General features: G+C 37.3%; 1 protein-coding gene across 1 annotated transcript in view; it reads right to left on the bottom strand.

The window, feature by feature from the left end:
• Positions 1–16,113, bottom strand: part of ATP13A5 (ATPase 13A5) — a 105,848-nt gene extending 89,735 nt beyond the window's left edge. Inside the window, exons 1-2 of the mRNA XM_069472773.1 lie at positions 16,045–16,113; positions 564–737 (exon numbers count right to left, since the gene is read on the bottom strand). Of these exons, the coding sequence (XP_069328874.1) occupies positions 564–737; positions 16,045–16,107 (237 nt within the window). The 5' untranslated portion in view covers positions 16,108–16,113. The remainder of the gene's footprint in view (positions 1–563; positions 738–16,044) is intronic.
• Positions 16,114–17,223: the final 1,110 nt, after the last annotated feature.

Here is a 17,223-nt window from a genome sequence, read left to right as displayed (position 1 = left end):
ATCAAAAACTGTAGGGATGGGGCCATCAGTCTGTGGTTTACTGAGCCCCTCAGGTGATTCTGATTTACACCAAAATTTGATAACTGTGCTAAAGAATAAAGCAAAATATATACTTTGCAGGAAAGCTTTATATGGAGACAATCTTACCTAACGATGCCATTTCTAGTATTTTTAAGTGACATCTAAATGTTTAAAATGTCTAGTAGCCTCCAAAATACATATTTTTGAAAAATAGAATGATCATTCCCATGTTATATTCTCTAAGAATTTTAATATTGACAGCCACTGCTCATATAGTGGCTAAGAACGCTGCCAATTAGCCCGATGTGGTAGAAATGTTTCCAGGCTAACATAAAAGAAATGCCTTTCATTTCTGGGTCAAAATAAGAGATAGCAGGCTGATTCTAGAGATACTTTTGCCACCTCCTATTTTGGTCTGGGGAAACTCTTTAAACAGAGGAAGATCTACCCCCTGGAATGCTAGCCAGTCACCGCTTGTGCCACAGATGCCATACAGAAGACGTGATCACAGCATTTGAAATAGATAACAGAAGGGCACGCACCGTTGTCCTCAGCAAAACAGTGTCTGCTTCTTGCAAGGAGCATGGGATGCAGTTGGCCCACACCCTCCAGTGGGGTCTCCAGTAGAACACCAGCAGCAGGATCCCACAGGTCAGCGTGGACGCAATAAGGCAGAGGGCTTTCCGTAGATTCTGGGTACGATAACCAAACACCTCCTGAAGAGTAAATAAAAGATCACTCTATTTCCGCTAGTTGAATTAGGTTGACTGCTTGCCGCTGTCAGCTGATATAATTTAAAAAAGGACTCCTTTTACTACCCTGGAATATGGAACTAAAACATTAGACAGGAGCAGTAAGGAAGGGACAGACCTATTTCCTTCTACATATTTGTAAGAGTCATCTCATATATTTATAAAATACTCCATGTTGTGAGCCAGATAAATTTATTAAAGGAAGATGATAAATTGATGACAGATATGGTCCACACTCATGTATCTAGCTTTATCCATTCTGCTTTGTTTTATAATAACATGATTGAGAATGATTGAGAATATGAATAAATGTACCGCTTCCCAAAACTGTATGATGATAAAAAAAATAAGAGATTATTTGTGGACACAAAAGCTTTCAAAAAGCAGCTCATTTTATTAACCCTGATAGTAACATGCTGAAATATTTGTACTTTTAATAGTAGGTTATTTAATATGTCATAAATTGAATAAAGACTTGAGATTTGGTTCTAAAGGGGAAAATAGCCAAATGATAGATTTGTTTATTTAAAGCCAATTTCTAGTTTCCAACTTCTACAGCATTGTAGAAGTCACAGCATTGTTTTTTTAAATTTCAAAAACTAAATTTTCAGTATATTTTGAAGATCCTGAGTAATGCTGATTATAAATGATATCTTTACTATATTATTATTTTAGATTCTGCTGTTGCCATTTTGTGTGTTTTTTCCTATGACTTGGAACTCTCATGCCCAGATCACAGAGCTATAAAGTCAAGAAACCAGGTTTTTACTAAGTTTTTATAGCATTTTGATGACAGAATGATCTTGTGGCTTAATTCTTTTGAAAAGTTTTCATCTTCAATATGGTTGCTTTCATTAACTTTTTCTTTTTTTTTAATTTTTTTTTATTTCAGCATATTATGGGGCTACAAATGTTTAGGTTACATATATTGTCCTTGCCCCATCCAAGTCAGAGCTTCAAGGGTGTCCATCCCCCAGACCATGTGCACCACACCCATTAGGTATATATATATACCCATCCCTTCCTCCCCCCACCCACCTGCCTGACACCCTATAAATGTTATTACTATATGTGCACTTAAATGTTGATCAGTTTCATTAACTTTTTCTAATAACTCTGTGGCAGACCAAATTTTTAACAGTTGTTGAATTTTATATACTTGTTTTGGTTTTATTTGTGAATTATATTTTTATTAGACCCAAACATAATGTATATGCCAGTTTATATATTATGTCATAAATGTACGTTCTTTTACTGAGAGTTATTTACAGGGATTTACTGCCAAAACTCAAGTGTATACAAAAGTGGAAGCAAAACAAGTGGAATTTTCATCCAGCTTGTGGCTGAAATGAGCTCATTCATAAATAACTTTCTCTTTTTCTGTTTGTTTACACACAGCAATGGCATTGATAACCATAATTCTGGAACCCCTTCAGTTTTCTCCTATACAACCTTTTTAAAATTAAAAAAGAAACTCACAATGCTAGCAAGACTGCAGTAAAATTACTACAGCCAATACTCCTAATAACTTTGTGAATTGGAATAGTTTTCTAAGGAAAGTAAGATGACACATTGTATCAAGAATTATAAAGATGTTTCTACCCCTTACATCAGCAATTTCTCACTTAGAAATAAAACCGAATGAAATAATACATAAAAAAGAAAGTGATACATTTAAGATGTTTAGTGCAGGATTATCTGTAATAGCAAAATTATTGGGAGAACCAAATGATAGCTAATGAGTCAGTAAGTTGTGAAATGTCAAAACAATGGGGTATGGTAGAGTACGTAAAAACAAAAATATATGGTGTCAATGTAGAAACCTAGGACATTCTAGGATATGATGTTAAGTGGAGAAAAGAACAAACAGAATAAACAGAAAGCAAATAGCAACATTATGAAATTTAACTCACTATATCAGTAATTACGTTAAATGTAAATAGCCTTACTACTATGATTGGAAGCAAAGATTGTTAGATTGGATAATGAAAGACCCACTATATGCTGTTCACAAGAGACACACTTTAGACATAAAGCAGTGGACAGGTTAAAAGGGGAAAGAAGGAGAAAATATACCGTGCAAACACTAACAAAAGAAAGCTAATGTAGTTATATTGATATCAGATAAAATATATTTCTTTAAGAATATTTAAGGAAAGAAATGTTATGAGAGAAAAACAAGGACATTTCATAAGGTAAAAGGTCAATTCAACAGAACTGTAACAATCCTAAATTTTTGTGCACCTAAAAACATAGTTTCAAAACTTAAAAAGCAAAGATAAGAAATTACAATGGATATTAGGAAATATTCTGAACTGGATGAAAATGAAAATTCAGAAATAAAAATTGGTGGAATGCAATTAAGACAATCCTTAGAAGGAAATTTATAGCTTTAGATACTTACATTAGAAAAGAAAATAAAGTTTGAAATCAATACAGTAAGCTTCCAACTTGAAGTTGCAGAAAGAACAGCAAGTTAAGCCCCCAAAAATATAAGGAAGAAAATCATAAAGATAAGTGCAGAAGTGAATAAAATAGAAAGCAGACATATAATAGATAAAATTAATAAAATCAAATTGGTACTCTGAAAAGATTAATAAAATTGATATACTCATAAATACACATATTTTTATGATTACTAAAATAATTAATATATAATTTAAAACCTTTCTTCTGCAAAGAAATCTTCAAGCCCAAATGGTTTATGAATCCCTTAAAATATTTAAGGTAGAAGTGATAACATTCTCGTTCAAGCATAATATAAGTAGAGGAGGCTGGAATGCCCCCAACTTGTTTTGTGAAGCCAGTACACCCAGACACAAAATCTGACAAGTGTGTTGCAAGAAAGGAAAATTACAGGCTGTCATGAACATAGATAAAATAATTCTAAAATATATTATCTAACTAAATCAGTAATATATTAAAAGCGTAATATATCATTACCAAATGGTATTTGTCCTAGGAATGCAAGAATTTGAAAATCAATGTACTTTTCCATATTAACATTCAGGAGGAAAATCAGAAGGTCATCTCATTAGATACAGAAAAAGACTGATAAAATTCAATACCAATACACAATATTTAAAAATCTCAGCCAACTAGGAATAGATGAGCACATCCTTAAGCTAACATTATGCTTAATAATGAAATATCAAACATTTACTTGTGTGACAAGTAAAACAAGATCGTCAGTATCATCACTAATATTTATTAGTACAGTACTGGAATTCTTAATCAGTGCAATGAGGCAATAAAATAATAAAGCTTATAACAATTGGAAAACAAGATGTAAAACTCTATGTATAGATAATGTAATTATATATATAAAAATCCAACAGAATGTATAAACAAATTATAAGACTTAAATGATTTATTAAGGTTGCTGGATATTAGGTCAATAGAAAAACCAATTTGTATATACTAGTAACAAACAATTCAAAAATTAAATATCATTAAATGAAAAAATCAATTACCTTTTAATAATTCTAAAAAAATTGTGCAAGACCTCTAAACTGAAAAGTGTGTATCATTGCTAAGAGAAAGTAAAAACCTAAATAAATGGAGAGATGTATTAAGTTTCATGATTAGCCATTAGCAATCTCATTTAAAATCTCATCAGACATTTTTGTATATGTGTAGTAATTGATGTGCTGATTCTAAAATTGTTATAGAAAAGCAAAGGATGTAGGATAGTCAAGACAATAATTGAAAAGAACAAATATGGAGGACTTACATCACCACAAATGAAAACTTACTACAAAGCCACAGTAGTTTTAAAAATGAGGTATATACAAGTGTAAACAAGAAGAGCAACAAGAATCCTGAAAGAGATTCAAACATATGATCTTTTCACTTACAGGAGAAGAACCACTGCAATCAATGGGGGAAACGATGCTTTGCTCAGTAAGTAGTGCTGGGGCAAAATGAATAGTGCTGGGGAAAAAAATGAGTCCCCACACCCTGTCTGATTTATACCAAAAACAAAAATTCATTCAAGATGGCACAGATATGCAAATGTGAAAACTGAAACAATAAATCATCTGAAAGAAAACATAGGAGAAATTTTTTTTTGAACTCCAAGTAGGCAAATATTTCAACAGGCGACAGAAAAGACAAAAATATATTTGACTTCAGTAAAATTAAAAGCTTTTTTTGGCCGGGTGCAGTGGCTCACGCCTGTAATCCTAGCACTCTGGGAGGCCGAGGCGGGTGGATAGCTCGAGGTCAGGAGTTCGAGACCAGCCTGAGCAAGAGCGAGACCCCGTCTCTACTAAAAATAGAAAGAAATTATCTGGCCAACTAAAATATATATAGAAAAAATTAGCCGGGCATGGTGGTGCATGCCTGTAGTCTCAGCTACTCAGGAGGCTGAGGCAGTAGGATCACTTCAGCCCAGGAGTTTGAGGTTGCTGTGAGCTAGGCTGACGCCACGGCACTCACTCTAGCCCGGGCAACAGAGCAAGACTCTGTCTCAAAAAAAAAAAAAAAGCTTTTGTTCATCAAAAGATCTTTGGAGAAGATATTACCTATATATACATATATATATTTCTATATATGTGAAAAAGGACTCATATTTGAAATATATAAAAACCTATTACAAAACAGTTTTAAATAAGTAAATATACAATGGGCAGACAAATAGGCACTTCACAAAAGGGAATTTCCAAATGGACTATAACGTTCAAGAAACTGATCAATATAATGTCATTAGGGAATACAAAATAAAGATGCAATCATATGTCACAGCCTAGAATACTCAAGATAATCCTAAAAATAAAGAAAAGTTGGAGGATTTACACAACGGTATTTGAGGACTTACCCTGAACTTATACAATGACACAATGATATAACCACAGAATAAACAAGGTTTAAAACACTGAATATATCAAATGCTAAAAAAAGATGTGAAGCAACTAAAACTCTCATATGTCGATGGGAGTATGAACTGGCGCACACAGCTTGAAAAACTATATTGCTAAGAATATGACAATGAGCTAGTAACATTACTCTTAGAATTTTACACAAGAGAAATGAATGTATATGTACCAGAATATTTGGATTAGCTATATTCATAAGAGCCAAAAGTAGAAACAATCTGAAGTTCCACCAACATGAGAAAGATAAATTTTGTGTTTTCATACAATGTGATACTATAAAGCAATAAAAAAGAATGAAATTCTGATGCAGACATCAATGTGGATGAATTTTACAGAGATTATACTGAGCAAATGAAGTATCATAAAGCAATACGTAATTCTACTCATATCAAGTTCAAAAATGAGCAAAATTAATTTATGACAGAAATGTTTGAATTGTACACTTGAGATCACTGCACTTTATTGACACTGCTGTGTTTATATGTGAAATAAATAGTAAAAAAAGAAAGAAAAAGAAAGCAAGCAAGCTTGTAAATGTCAGTGTAACTTTCTGAAATGTGTAGTACCTTGAACAGAGATGAATAGACACACTGTTTTTGCTTCTTTGATAAATTGGCCTCATAAACCTTGGCAAAATTCCTTTCTAGATCATTTCTCAGTTTTCTCAGAGATATGTGGCTGGGTGTGGGACTTGAGATGTTGGCTAAAGAATCCCTATTTTATCTGGCATTAATTTAATCAAATATTCTCAGTGAACTTGCCAATGTTTGTGTGATTAGAGTTTATCATGCTGTATGTTTCCATTTTGACCAACTAATCACATATATAATTTGATTTTTTTAAATTATCATTCTTCTGATGCAGAGTCACTCAGATTTCTCCTAAATATTTATATACCCCCAGTGAAATCCACTAAGAAATTAAGAATAGAGGAGAGAGCCAGGAGCAGTATTTGTACCATAAGAGAAAAATGAACAGAATCTAGAGGTGTTGTGAATGTAAGGATATTGGAAATAGGATGAGAGTACCAGAATCTCAAACCCATTATATGTGGCTCCTTGTAGTAGAGTGAGTTTTGCCACCTATTCCTATGTGACCTCAGGATTTAATTCTGCTCAGTCTGTGATTCCATCTCTGTACTTAGGAGAATACTAATAGCACACACCTGGGAGAGCAGCTGTGAAAATTAAATGAGAGGTGTAAGGTGTTGAGAGAAAAGGAAGCCCAATGTTAGCAGGTGGTTTGACAATAGGTTCAAAGGAAGAGAGAGGTGACTATTTCAGTTTGAGTTGCAATATACTGGCTCAAGGTTTGTAATGGAAATAGGCTGTGTTCCATGAGGCCAGGAACCAGATCTGCCACCTGTTAGTTCAGATGAATAGCGCAGAGGTTGTGCCCATCTTACACAGAGTCGATTTGTATTCTCTCTGAGCAGTGGTGTTTCTTCACCTTTTTGTTTCCAACTAGAATTCTGTATTCCAGGTACCGGGACAGGTATCACAGCCTTAATGGTCTTTATCTAGGTCCTGAATACAGAAGAAGTGGCCTGAATTAGGAGTAACAATGAAATTGGGTACACTTTTTGACAGAGGTTGTTGCCCTAAGTGACCACTTAGACCAAAGCTCTCTACATAGGTCCGACACCAGAGCCTCTGTTCTTTCTATCCCACCGCATTGCCTTCTAGAACCTCTCACTTACGTTCCTTGCTCCATTATTCACCAGCTATGATTTAAACTTACTAAACTTTAGATTCTTCATGTGAAAACCATGGCTGGTTGTAAAATCCAACAGAAGCAGTTTGTTATAGCAGTTGGCATGAGAAAACCAAGCTCACATCATACCTCCATCACTTAACCATACATATAACTTTGGGAATCCAGTTTACTTCTGATGCCCCAATTTCTTCCTCCATAAATTAGAATAATAATGATAGCTATCTTCTAGGGTTGTTGTGAGAAACTAGTGAGATAACGCATGCAAAGCATTTAGCACAGTTTCTAAAACATTTTGAGTGCTCAGTATTGTTAAGAATTAATATTAACTTGGCTAACCTACAATTCAACAAAATTTCAGTAGATTAAAAGTGACTGATCCCATTGGACTCATTGTGAAATGATTTTTATCACAGGCAACATGCAGAACTAAGCCAATGACATAGTTGTATTTCTAAAAGTGATTGATCAATGGCATAAAAGGAGTTTTTGCTTTTCCCAAAGAGTGCAAATTGTCAAAATTGAACTCAAATAGAGGCCAAACAGAAAACTGCTCACTTTTGTAGTGTGTGAAGCTAGAGAGAAGGGCTTTAGGATAAACACCAAATTGATTCAGATTAGCTAGAGGTAGTAATTATATACACGAACACACACACACACACACACACTCACAAAAACAATCATTCTTCACTCGTATGGGAGGAAAACAATGTAACAGAGTAAGGTAATAGAGCATCTTACCTCCAATGCTTATGTAATGGGACCTTGTATATGTTACATGCCTGAGGCTCAATTTACTCAGTTGTAAATGCATATCTAAGTGACTACCTCATGAAAATTAAATGAGAACATACATTAAGTACTAGCACATAAAAGCCACCTTTAAAATTATATTCCTTTCTTTATTTTCTTTATAGGTAGCTCTTATACTTGCCACCAGAGATGGAACTAATATTGGCCAAATCCTCAGGAAAAGAGAATTATAGAGTGCAGTTTCATCTAAACATGGTTTCTTCCCCAAATTCTTTTTTGGTAGGATCCTTTCAGTCTCGTGGAACCAACCCCCAAGGTTGCTTCTAGCCTTTATTTCCTGGATTTTCATTGTATCCGGAGCACTAACATTTATACAAGACTGGTGTTGTGAACAGGTCTTTTTAGTTTGTGTAAATCCTCTTATTCTCACATTCACTGTTCATGTGGGTAGCCATCTAAATTATTTTTTGAGTACCTACCATGCATAGGCACAATAGGGTGTGATTCGAATCCTTTGGAGTGGGTGTTTTGGGTTATAGCTTTTTCACTTAACTCAAACCAAGATTCCTACCAGGCTAAGTTACAAATGTATTTACTCAACCAAGACATAAAATAAATAATTCTCACTACAATAATTCCCTTATGTAAATGGCAATGCCAGGTTTTTTTTTTGTTGTTGTTGTTGTTGTTCATGTTTCTAGTTTGGGGTTTTTGCTGTGAAATATTAGGCTTTTCCATTGGCAAGAATGTTATTATACAATAGCCTTAGAGCAAGTTAGGTTTCTCTGTATAGACCTCAAACTTTTCACTGGAATCATGGCCAAAGAGATCATATTTCTATGTCCTTTTATGTGGTTAGAATTCATCATGTTTTATCTCCTTTTTTAAAGCAATAATCATAGCACCAAGTTGCCATTCATTATTAACAATCTTCCCTTGTCTTTACCAGGACACACCAATGATGTTCCTTAATCACAGCACCAGGTTTCTATTCATTATTAACAACATGCCCTTTGTTGGCTCTACCTGGACATGACGAATGGTGTTTCAGTACGTGTTAGATGGGAGGACATTCTTAAAACTCTGTTCTCTGATCTCTACCTCTGCCAGTGGTTCAAGATTCTTCTCTTTGATTTTAGGATGATATTGTTCCTGGTTAATTGATCATGTTAGCATGGTCATTATTTTTCAGCCTGCTATTACTTGTTTGATTTGGCCACATGTAGTAATTTGCATTAGTTGTCAGTAATTATCAAGCATTGTTAATCATAGTTTCATACATCATGCCCTGCATTCATGCTGTTGAGGGCCCTTTGTATAGGGATATGATGTCTTGAATCACTTTCACCTTTAACTATGTTTGACAACAAGAACTAATCTTTCTTGAGCACTTAGGTATCATTTAATTCTCACCGCAACTCTATGAGGTGTTATTTTAAGTAATAAAAATGCTTACTATTATTAATATTAATATTTATAAGTTATTATTTGTAGATCAAAGAAACAGAGTCTTGGAAATGTTCAAAAAATTATTCACTAGTTCCACCTATTAAATTTTCCCCTTGTGCTTTCTTTCTGGACTAGGAAAGACCCTTCACTGTCTAGCAGTGTGAGTCAAAATCCAATACCCAAAAGATGAATACACTATCACTGTCAGCTACAGGCATTCCCATCATAAACCAGTACCACTACAGCAAAAGTGCTACTGTGGTCTTCCTGCAACTAAGGATCCTTGTTTGGTGAAGCTTAACAGAGAGAAAGAGAAAGAGCAGTAAGTGTGGATCAAAAGATAATGAGATGCTTGGGCTGATTAACAGGAACAATTTCTGGAACCAGAATTTGCCCTAGATCAAGGGCATGAGACAAGATGGCATGTTCTGTTAAAAGTCACTTGTGGAATAAGAGCATCACTAAGCAGGATGGGGATTCTCAGAGATTATTTCATTCAAATTTCTCTCTAGGACAAAAATAGCAGTACACCATTTTTTACAGATGAGCATCTATTGTCTGCTTTAGATAAGATTTCATTACATTACAGGGCTGCATATTCTCTTACTGGACAGCTGTGATGGTGTGTTTGTTTACTCTCACTTCATGGAAAACTTAGTGGCTTAAAACAATACAAATTTATTATCTCACAGTTTCCATGGGTTAGGAATCCAGTTAGCTGGGTCCTCTACTCAGGTTCTGCTGGCACTCAACTAGAGGGAATTATACAAGGGCAAAGGTCACTGCAGAGGTGTCATGTTAAGATTTTGCCACCACAGATGATTAGGAAGTTCTGACAAGGAAAATAAATCAGGCTGGAATCTGCCAATCTCTACTTTGTTCTCCACATTAGCCACTCAACTATTGGAAGACAATTACCATAATTGTTCTTTGGGAAACTGTTCCCAATTTCTTTAGACAGTTCTTACTTGTGATAAACACATATCCCTCCAAATACACCATACTTCTTGAAATTTCTCTAAAAGTGTAAGTTTTAGAATTAAATATAACTTTCTGGAGTTTTCCTAAATGGTACAGATTATAGCAGAACTATTTTCATTTTTTCTTTTCTGCAGAACAGAGTTATATTAAGGCATTCCAGGACTAATTTTTTATAGCTTCCTCATATTGGCAACTAAAATTTAGCCATAATCAAATAAAACACTCCAATTACTTTTTCACCCATAACTACTAAGCCCAAGTCATTGATACTCCCACCTGTATTTTTTTTTAATTTTAATTTTTTTTTTTCAGCTCATAATGGGGGTACAAACATTCCCGTTATATATATTGTCCATGCCTCCCCATCCCCCCGAGTCTGAGCTTCAAGCGTGTCCATTCTCTAGACAGTGCACATCGCACTCATCATGTAGGTATGCACCCATCCCCTCCCCTCTCCCCCATACCCCCCAGTCAGAACTTCAAGCATGTCCATTCCCCAGGCAGTGCGCATCGCACTCATCAAGTAAGTATACACCCATCCCTTCCCCCCAGCCCCCACCTCTGTCCGATACCCAATTGGTGTTATTCCCAAATGTACACTCAGGGAAACCAGTTTGCTGGTGAGTACATGTGGTGCTTAGTTTTCCATTCTTGGGATACTTCACTTAATAGAATGGGTTCCAACTCTCTCCAGGAGAACCAAAGAGATGCCATATCGCCGTTATTTCTAATAGCTGAGTAATATTCCATGGTATACATATACCACATTTTGCTAATCCATTCATGAATTGATGGGCATTTGGGTTGTTTCCACATCTGAGAATGGCCTTTATCAAAAAGTCCCAAAACAATACACGTTGGCGTGGATGCGGAGAGACAGGAACACTCATACACTGCTGGTGGGACTGTAAACTAGTGCAACCCCTGTGGAAAGCAATGTGGAAATACCTTGAACAGATTCAAGTAGACCTACCGTTCGATCCAGCAATCCCATTATTGGGCATCTACCCAGAAGAACAAAAGTCATTCTATAAAAACGACACCTGCACCCGAATGTTTATAGCAGCACAATTCACAATCGCAAAGATGTGGAAACAACTCTCACCTGTATTTTGATGATAATTTAAAACAAAAACTCAACAGTGAGGCCTGTTACATAGCATCTTGTCAATTTCTTTCCTATAATCCAGCCTAGAGAAAATTTTACATCTTGATTCTGTCACCTGTACTGTTAGTTCTCCCTCATAACTAGGTGTCAGTTGAAGATTGATAAGTTTGCCTTCATCCAAGCTGTTAATATATACGTTGATTGTAAACAGGAGAGAGACAACAGTCTGGCCTTTCAATTTCAATTTTCGCTTTTCAATTTTATTCCTTTGAGTGAGTGTGTATTTTCTTTTTTTTTTTTTTTTTGGTCCATTAATGGAGGATGAAGAGTACATGACATTGTGTAAAATAATCTAAATGTTCAAAATTCCTGGCTTTTCTTAACAGCTCTTCACATATTATTTAGGGATAATGGTAGAATTCAAACATTTATCCTTCCCTGTTTTAATCAGAGAAGAGGGAAATATACTCAACATCAATTTCATCTAATAATTCCTGCATTTTTCAAATTGCACATCGTAAGACCTGACTCCTAGCATATAAATGAATCATGAGTTTATATAGTACTCTCCACATTTCATATGTGACCCTTACAAAATTTGTGAGTTGGGAGAGTAAGTGGTATTTTTCTTAGGCAACTAGCAAGGTCCAATAAGGTGTCCACAACCATGTGGTTGGAAGCAGAGTCTTGCCTAAAGCCCAGATCTGCTGGCTCAGAGTCCAGTGCTCCCCCACTGCTTGACAGAAGATGATGAGCATGAAATGAAAGGCTCTCCTATCAATTCTGTGGTCTCCATGACAAGCAGCCATGTTGTCTTCTGGGGCTGCTCCCATTTGTAATTTTGACATTTAATGATTGGGTTTTGCAACTAGTGAATAAAGCAGCACTTGTGGCTCAGATGGGGACAGAATCCAGATGATTTTCAGAAAGTAAATGCAGCAAGGAAATGTGACCAGAGGACCCTGAAATAGAGGCTGATATGCACATAGTTTGCCTCCAGGCATGCCTGGATGAGAAGGGATGGCATGATATTGCTATGGTTTGAACGTGTTCCCCACAGTTCGTGTGCTGGAAATTTAATCCTCAATGCAACCGTGTTGGGAGATGGGGCCTAATAAGCAGTGACTAGGCTATAAGGTCTCTGCCCTCATAAATGGATTAATGTCATTATCGCAGAAGTGGGTTACTTATCTCAAGAGTGGGCTTGTTATAAAAGAAAGCTTGGCCCCCTCTTGCTCTCTCACACTTTCCTGGCTTTTGGCCTCTTTCCACCATGGGACAACACAGCAAAAAATGCCCTCACCAGATGTGGCCCCATGACCGTGCACCTCTCAGAGCCAATAATAATAAGAAATAAATTATTCAGTTTGTGGTATTCTGTTGTAGCAACACAAAATGAACTAAGACAAACATATTCAAGATTTGAGAAGCCCTGCCATTACCTGCTAAGCTGTTCTACCTTGCGTTTCTCAAACCTAATTGGTAGAGAGAACGGGGAAACTTTTTATAGAAGACCCATTAACAATATTGTTCTATAGAAGATATTTTTAGAAAAGCTGTATTACTTCATTTAATCCTCACCACAATCCCAAATGGTAGTCATGAGAGAGGTTAAATAACTTGCCTTACAGAACCGGAATGCAAACCCAGGTCAGCCTGAGCCCAATCCCACTCCATTAGGCATTGAGCTCTACAGCCTGGAGGCTCTGGGCTCGTTAGGGTCTGTACTGTGAAGGACCCTGTGGGCTGTTAGTGAAGCTGTGGGTCCTGAGAGGGCCTCCAAAGATGGCGAGAAAAGCTGACTGCGAATGGAGGGGCTGAGAGAAACACCTGGGCAGGGCAAATTTTTAGGAAAAGGACAGGTGAAGGAAAAGGAGCCTATTAGAGCCAGGTAGTAATGGGGCACATGGCAATTGGGCAGGAATAGGTCGGGAAGAACAATAGAGGCCTGTACAGTGAGGTGGTATCTGTTGCACGGCTGTTAGGAGGGTAAAATGAAAACCTGTTTGTCCAGCTCCAAGCACAGTGGCCAGCACAGTAAGCACTGGCTGTCCACCCCCGCTGGAGGAGACAGGGCCTGAGCACAAGAGAGGGAATGACAACGGAGTCCAACTCTAGGGGGTAATGCAATACTTCACATCCACGCTGAGCTCAGCAAAGCAACCCAAGACTGCGCTTGAATAATCTCATAGGCCCTCCCCATCCACTTTGGTTCTTCATGGGTGTTTGACTGAAGGAATGTATTGTTTGCATTAATAAGTGTCTAATTTTCACAACCACAGCTGATTGTTCACTGGAAATAATGAATGCAAGTAGAAGTCAGCCTGGGCCATGGGGAACCTTCGGGAAAGGAAAAGCATGTAGGGAGATGCTATGAACGTCACAGACTGACAGCCCTCAAGGCTGGGACTGAACCATACCCGGATTTACTTTGACCTATTGTGTAAAAAAATGAATTTGTTTTCAAAATTTGTAATCAGACTATATCACATAAAAATCCATATTTCTGGCTTCCCTTTAAAGAGCTGACAACACCGGGCCTATGGACTTGCAGGTAAGCCATAGCCTGGGGCCAAGTCACAGCTTCCTCTTTAGCTGGTACACTTCTGTCACCCGCGTTCCCTCCAGGCCTACCTGACTCACCAGATTACCTGATCCACCAGAGTAGGATTTGCGTCTGTCTCTCTGCCCAAGAGTAAGATTTATGAAAAGGAAATCCACAGCCATCTCTCCGTCCCCAGAATGCCCTGACAGCACGAGGTAAACATAGCTGGATTCCTAACAGAGGTTTTTAGTGGATGTCTCAAAAAGTGTTTGATTACTCATAAAAAAGAAGGTAACTGTAGTACCTGGCCCATTATTTAATCCTTTGATACACCTGTGCCATCTGTGATTGAGAGAATTAAAATATTGGGCTATAAACTTTATAAATACAGCACCTCGTTAGAGAAGAATAAAGATTAACGTAAGATTTTCATGGGCACTCATCTACATGTTGAAAAACTTCAGAGCTGACACAGAATTGTGCAGCAACACAGATGCATAGATTTTAATTCTTAAATCCCTTCAGCCTGAAGATTTTAAAGCACTGTACCATCATCAAGCTCAGCGTGGTACAATAATGCAAGCCTCAAATGTGAGCTACCTTTGTAATTTTAAATTTCCTAGCAGCCATATTAAAGACGTAAAAAGAAGCAGGTGAAATTAATTTTCATAGTAGATTGTATTTAACTCTACCTATCTAAAATAATATTGTCATTTCGATATGTAACTAATGCAAAATGTACAAAATTCTTTACAATCTGGTGTGTATACTATACATAAAGCACATTTTAATTTAGACCAGTTACTTTTCTAGTGCTCAAAAACCACCCATGGCCAATGGCTGTCTTATTGGACAGCACAGATGTAGATGAAATCATTTGTTTTCCTTAGATTAGCAAACAAGAACTGGGGAGGCTAGACAGGAAACTGACTCCATTCTGATATATGCGCCATGTTCTCTTCGGCCCTGAATGTGTCCTCACTCTGTCCCTTTCCCCGTCTCTGTCTCCTTTTCTCATCGCCTAACAAGAGACACTGTTGTAGTGTGAACAGTGCAGGTTATGAAGAAAGAAGGGGTGGGCTGGATTCCCAGCATGTGCCTTGCAGGCTAATGACCTTGGCTAAGTTACCTAACCTTCCTGGTCTCAGATTTCTTTTCAATAAAATAGGATTAGTTCTTTCATGACTGAGTTCTGAGGATTAAATAAAATCATAAATGTAAGCTCCTGAGCACCAAATAGACACTATGGGAGTTTTCATGTTTTTAATTATTATTTTTCAAGATTTACGTAAGTTTGGCAGAAGGGGCAGTGGAAAAAAAGAATTAGGTAAGTGAGAATTTTTTTAATATATGGTAAAATCCCAGGCCACATTCCACTCCATCTTCAGTACTTGGTGCTTAAAACCTCTCTCTGCTCTTGTAAAAAGCATGACTTCAGCCCAAAGCTCCCTGAGCCTAGCTTGTGCAGAAAAACCCAAAGTATAAGAATAAGAAAAGAGTTTCAGTTTTTTCCAGAGTCTGTCCAATTGTACGGCAACCCAGATAATAAGGGGGAGACATCTCAAGGTACCCCAAATACTCTGCGAAACGTCTGAGGAAACTTCACACGGTCTGCCACATATAAAGATAGCAAGAACTCTACCATCCAGAGGACACAGCTTTCTCAGCCCTGCAGGGACCTCCGTGCATTATGGTTTGTCAGGAGCCTTAACAGACTTCACCCTTCCTGGGTTTAAAGCCAGCACCACCAGTGCTACAGTCAATCTTCTATTTTAGCTGAAAACAGTAGCCAACGCCCCAGCCTTCCACACTTCGAGAAGACTAAAAAAAGGAGGGAAGACTCACCAGTTCATTCTCTTCCCCTTGGTTCAGCAAAGCCTGGTGGTCCTTCTTCCTGTTCTCCTCCATCTAAACCACATCTGTTGGGACCCCTCCTGACTGGCTCCTTGGGGAAATGTCAAAATCACCTGGGCTTCTGCGAATTTAGAAGAGTCACTGTTTGTCTTGGCTTCCCTCGTGTCCTTTTAAAATCTCTTAGCACACACCTTGCCTATTAGACCAACAAAGGAATGAGAGGAAATCCTCTCCTCAGCAACAGGATTGGTCTGTTAATCTATCTGCTTGTTGTGATTTTTTCCCCCTAGTGTTTATTTACTGAACTAGATGTAAGTGCCTCGAGACTTAAAGGAATGATGGAAAAACAAGTTGCTAAACTAGAAATCTTTCCATAAATATCTCAGCCAATGACTATGAATGGCCACTTTGCTAAAAACCTCAGACAAAAGGATTAACCCATGATAGATGTTAAAAAAAAAAAAGCCCTGTGGGCTTCGGAAAAGTAATGAACGTATTGGGGGTGGCAATGAGAATTGAAGGAAAGGAAGTTGGCTTATGATGGGGAATGTAGGAATCATTTTGGAATCAGAAAAATCTGGGGCTGGGCAAGGTGGCTCACGCCTGTAATCCTAGCACTCTGGGAGGCCGAGGCGAGCAGATCGTTTGAGTTCAGGAATTCGAGACCAGACTGAGCAAGAGCAAGACACCGTCTCTACTAAAAATAGAAAGAAATTACCTGGACAACTAAAAATATATTGAAAAAATTAGCCGGTCATGGTGGCACATGTCTGTAGTCCCAGCTACTCAGGAGTCTGAGGCAGAAGGATTGCTCGAGCTCAGGAGTTTAAGGTTGCTGTGAGCTAGGCTGATGCCATGGCACTTTAGCCCAGGCAACAGAGTGAGACTCTGTCTCAGGAAAAAAAAAAAAAAAGAAAACGAAAGAAAGAAAAATGTGGGTTCTAATCCCTGCTTTACTGATGACCCTGGACAAATCACCGAAAATCTGAAGTTTAAGTTTCTAGTGCACAAAATGTCAATTATAATTATAGAGTTGATAGAATGATTTAAGATGACATTTGAAAAAGGCCAACTATAGCCCCCACCGCACTCAATAAGAGATAAGTAATCATCATAATCATAGCACTAATCAAGAAGAGAGAGGCTTTTGGAAAGTAAACTATAATAATA

This window comes from Eulemur rufifrons, chromosome 7 (genome assembly GCF_041146395.1).
Source record: "Eulemur rufifrons isolate Redbay chromosome 7, OSU_ERuf_1, whole genome shotgun sequence".
Classification (NCBI taxonomy): Eukaryota; Metazoa; Chordata; class Mammalia; order Primates; family Lemuridae; genus Eulemur; species Eulemur rufifrons.
Note: the sequence above shows the minus strand (reverse complement) of the source record. Positions and strands in the feature narration are given on the sequence as shown.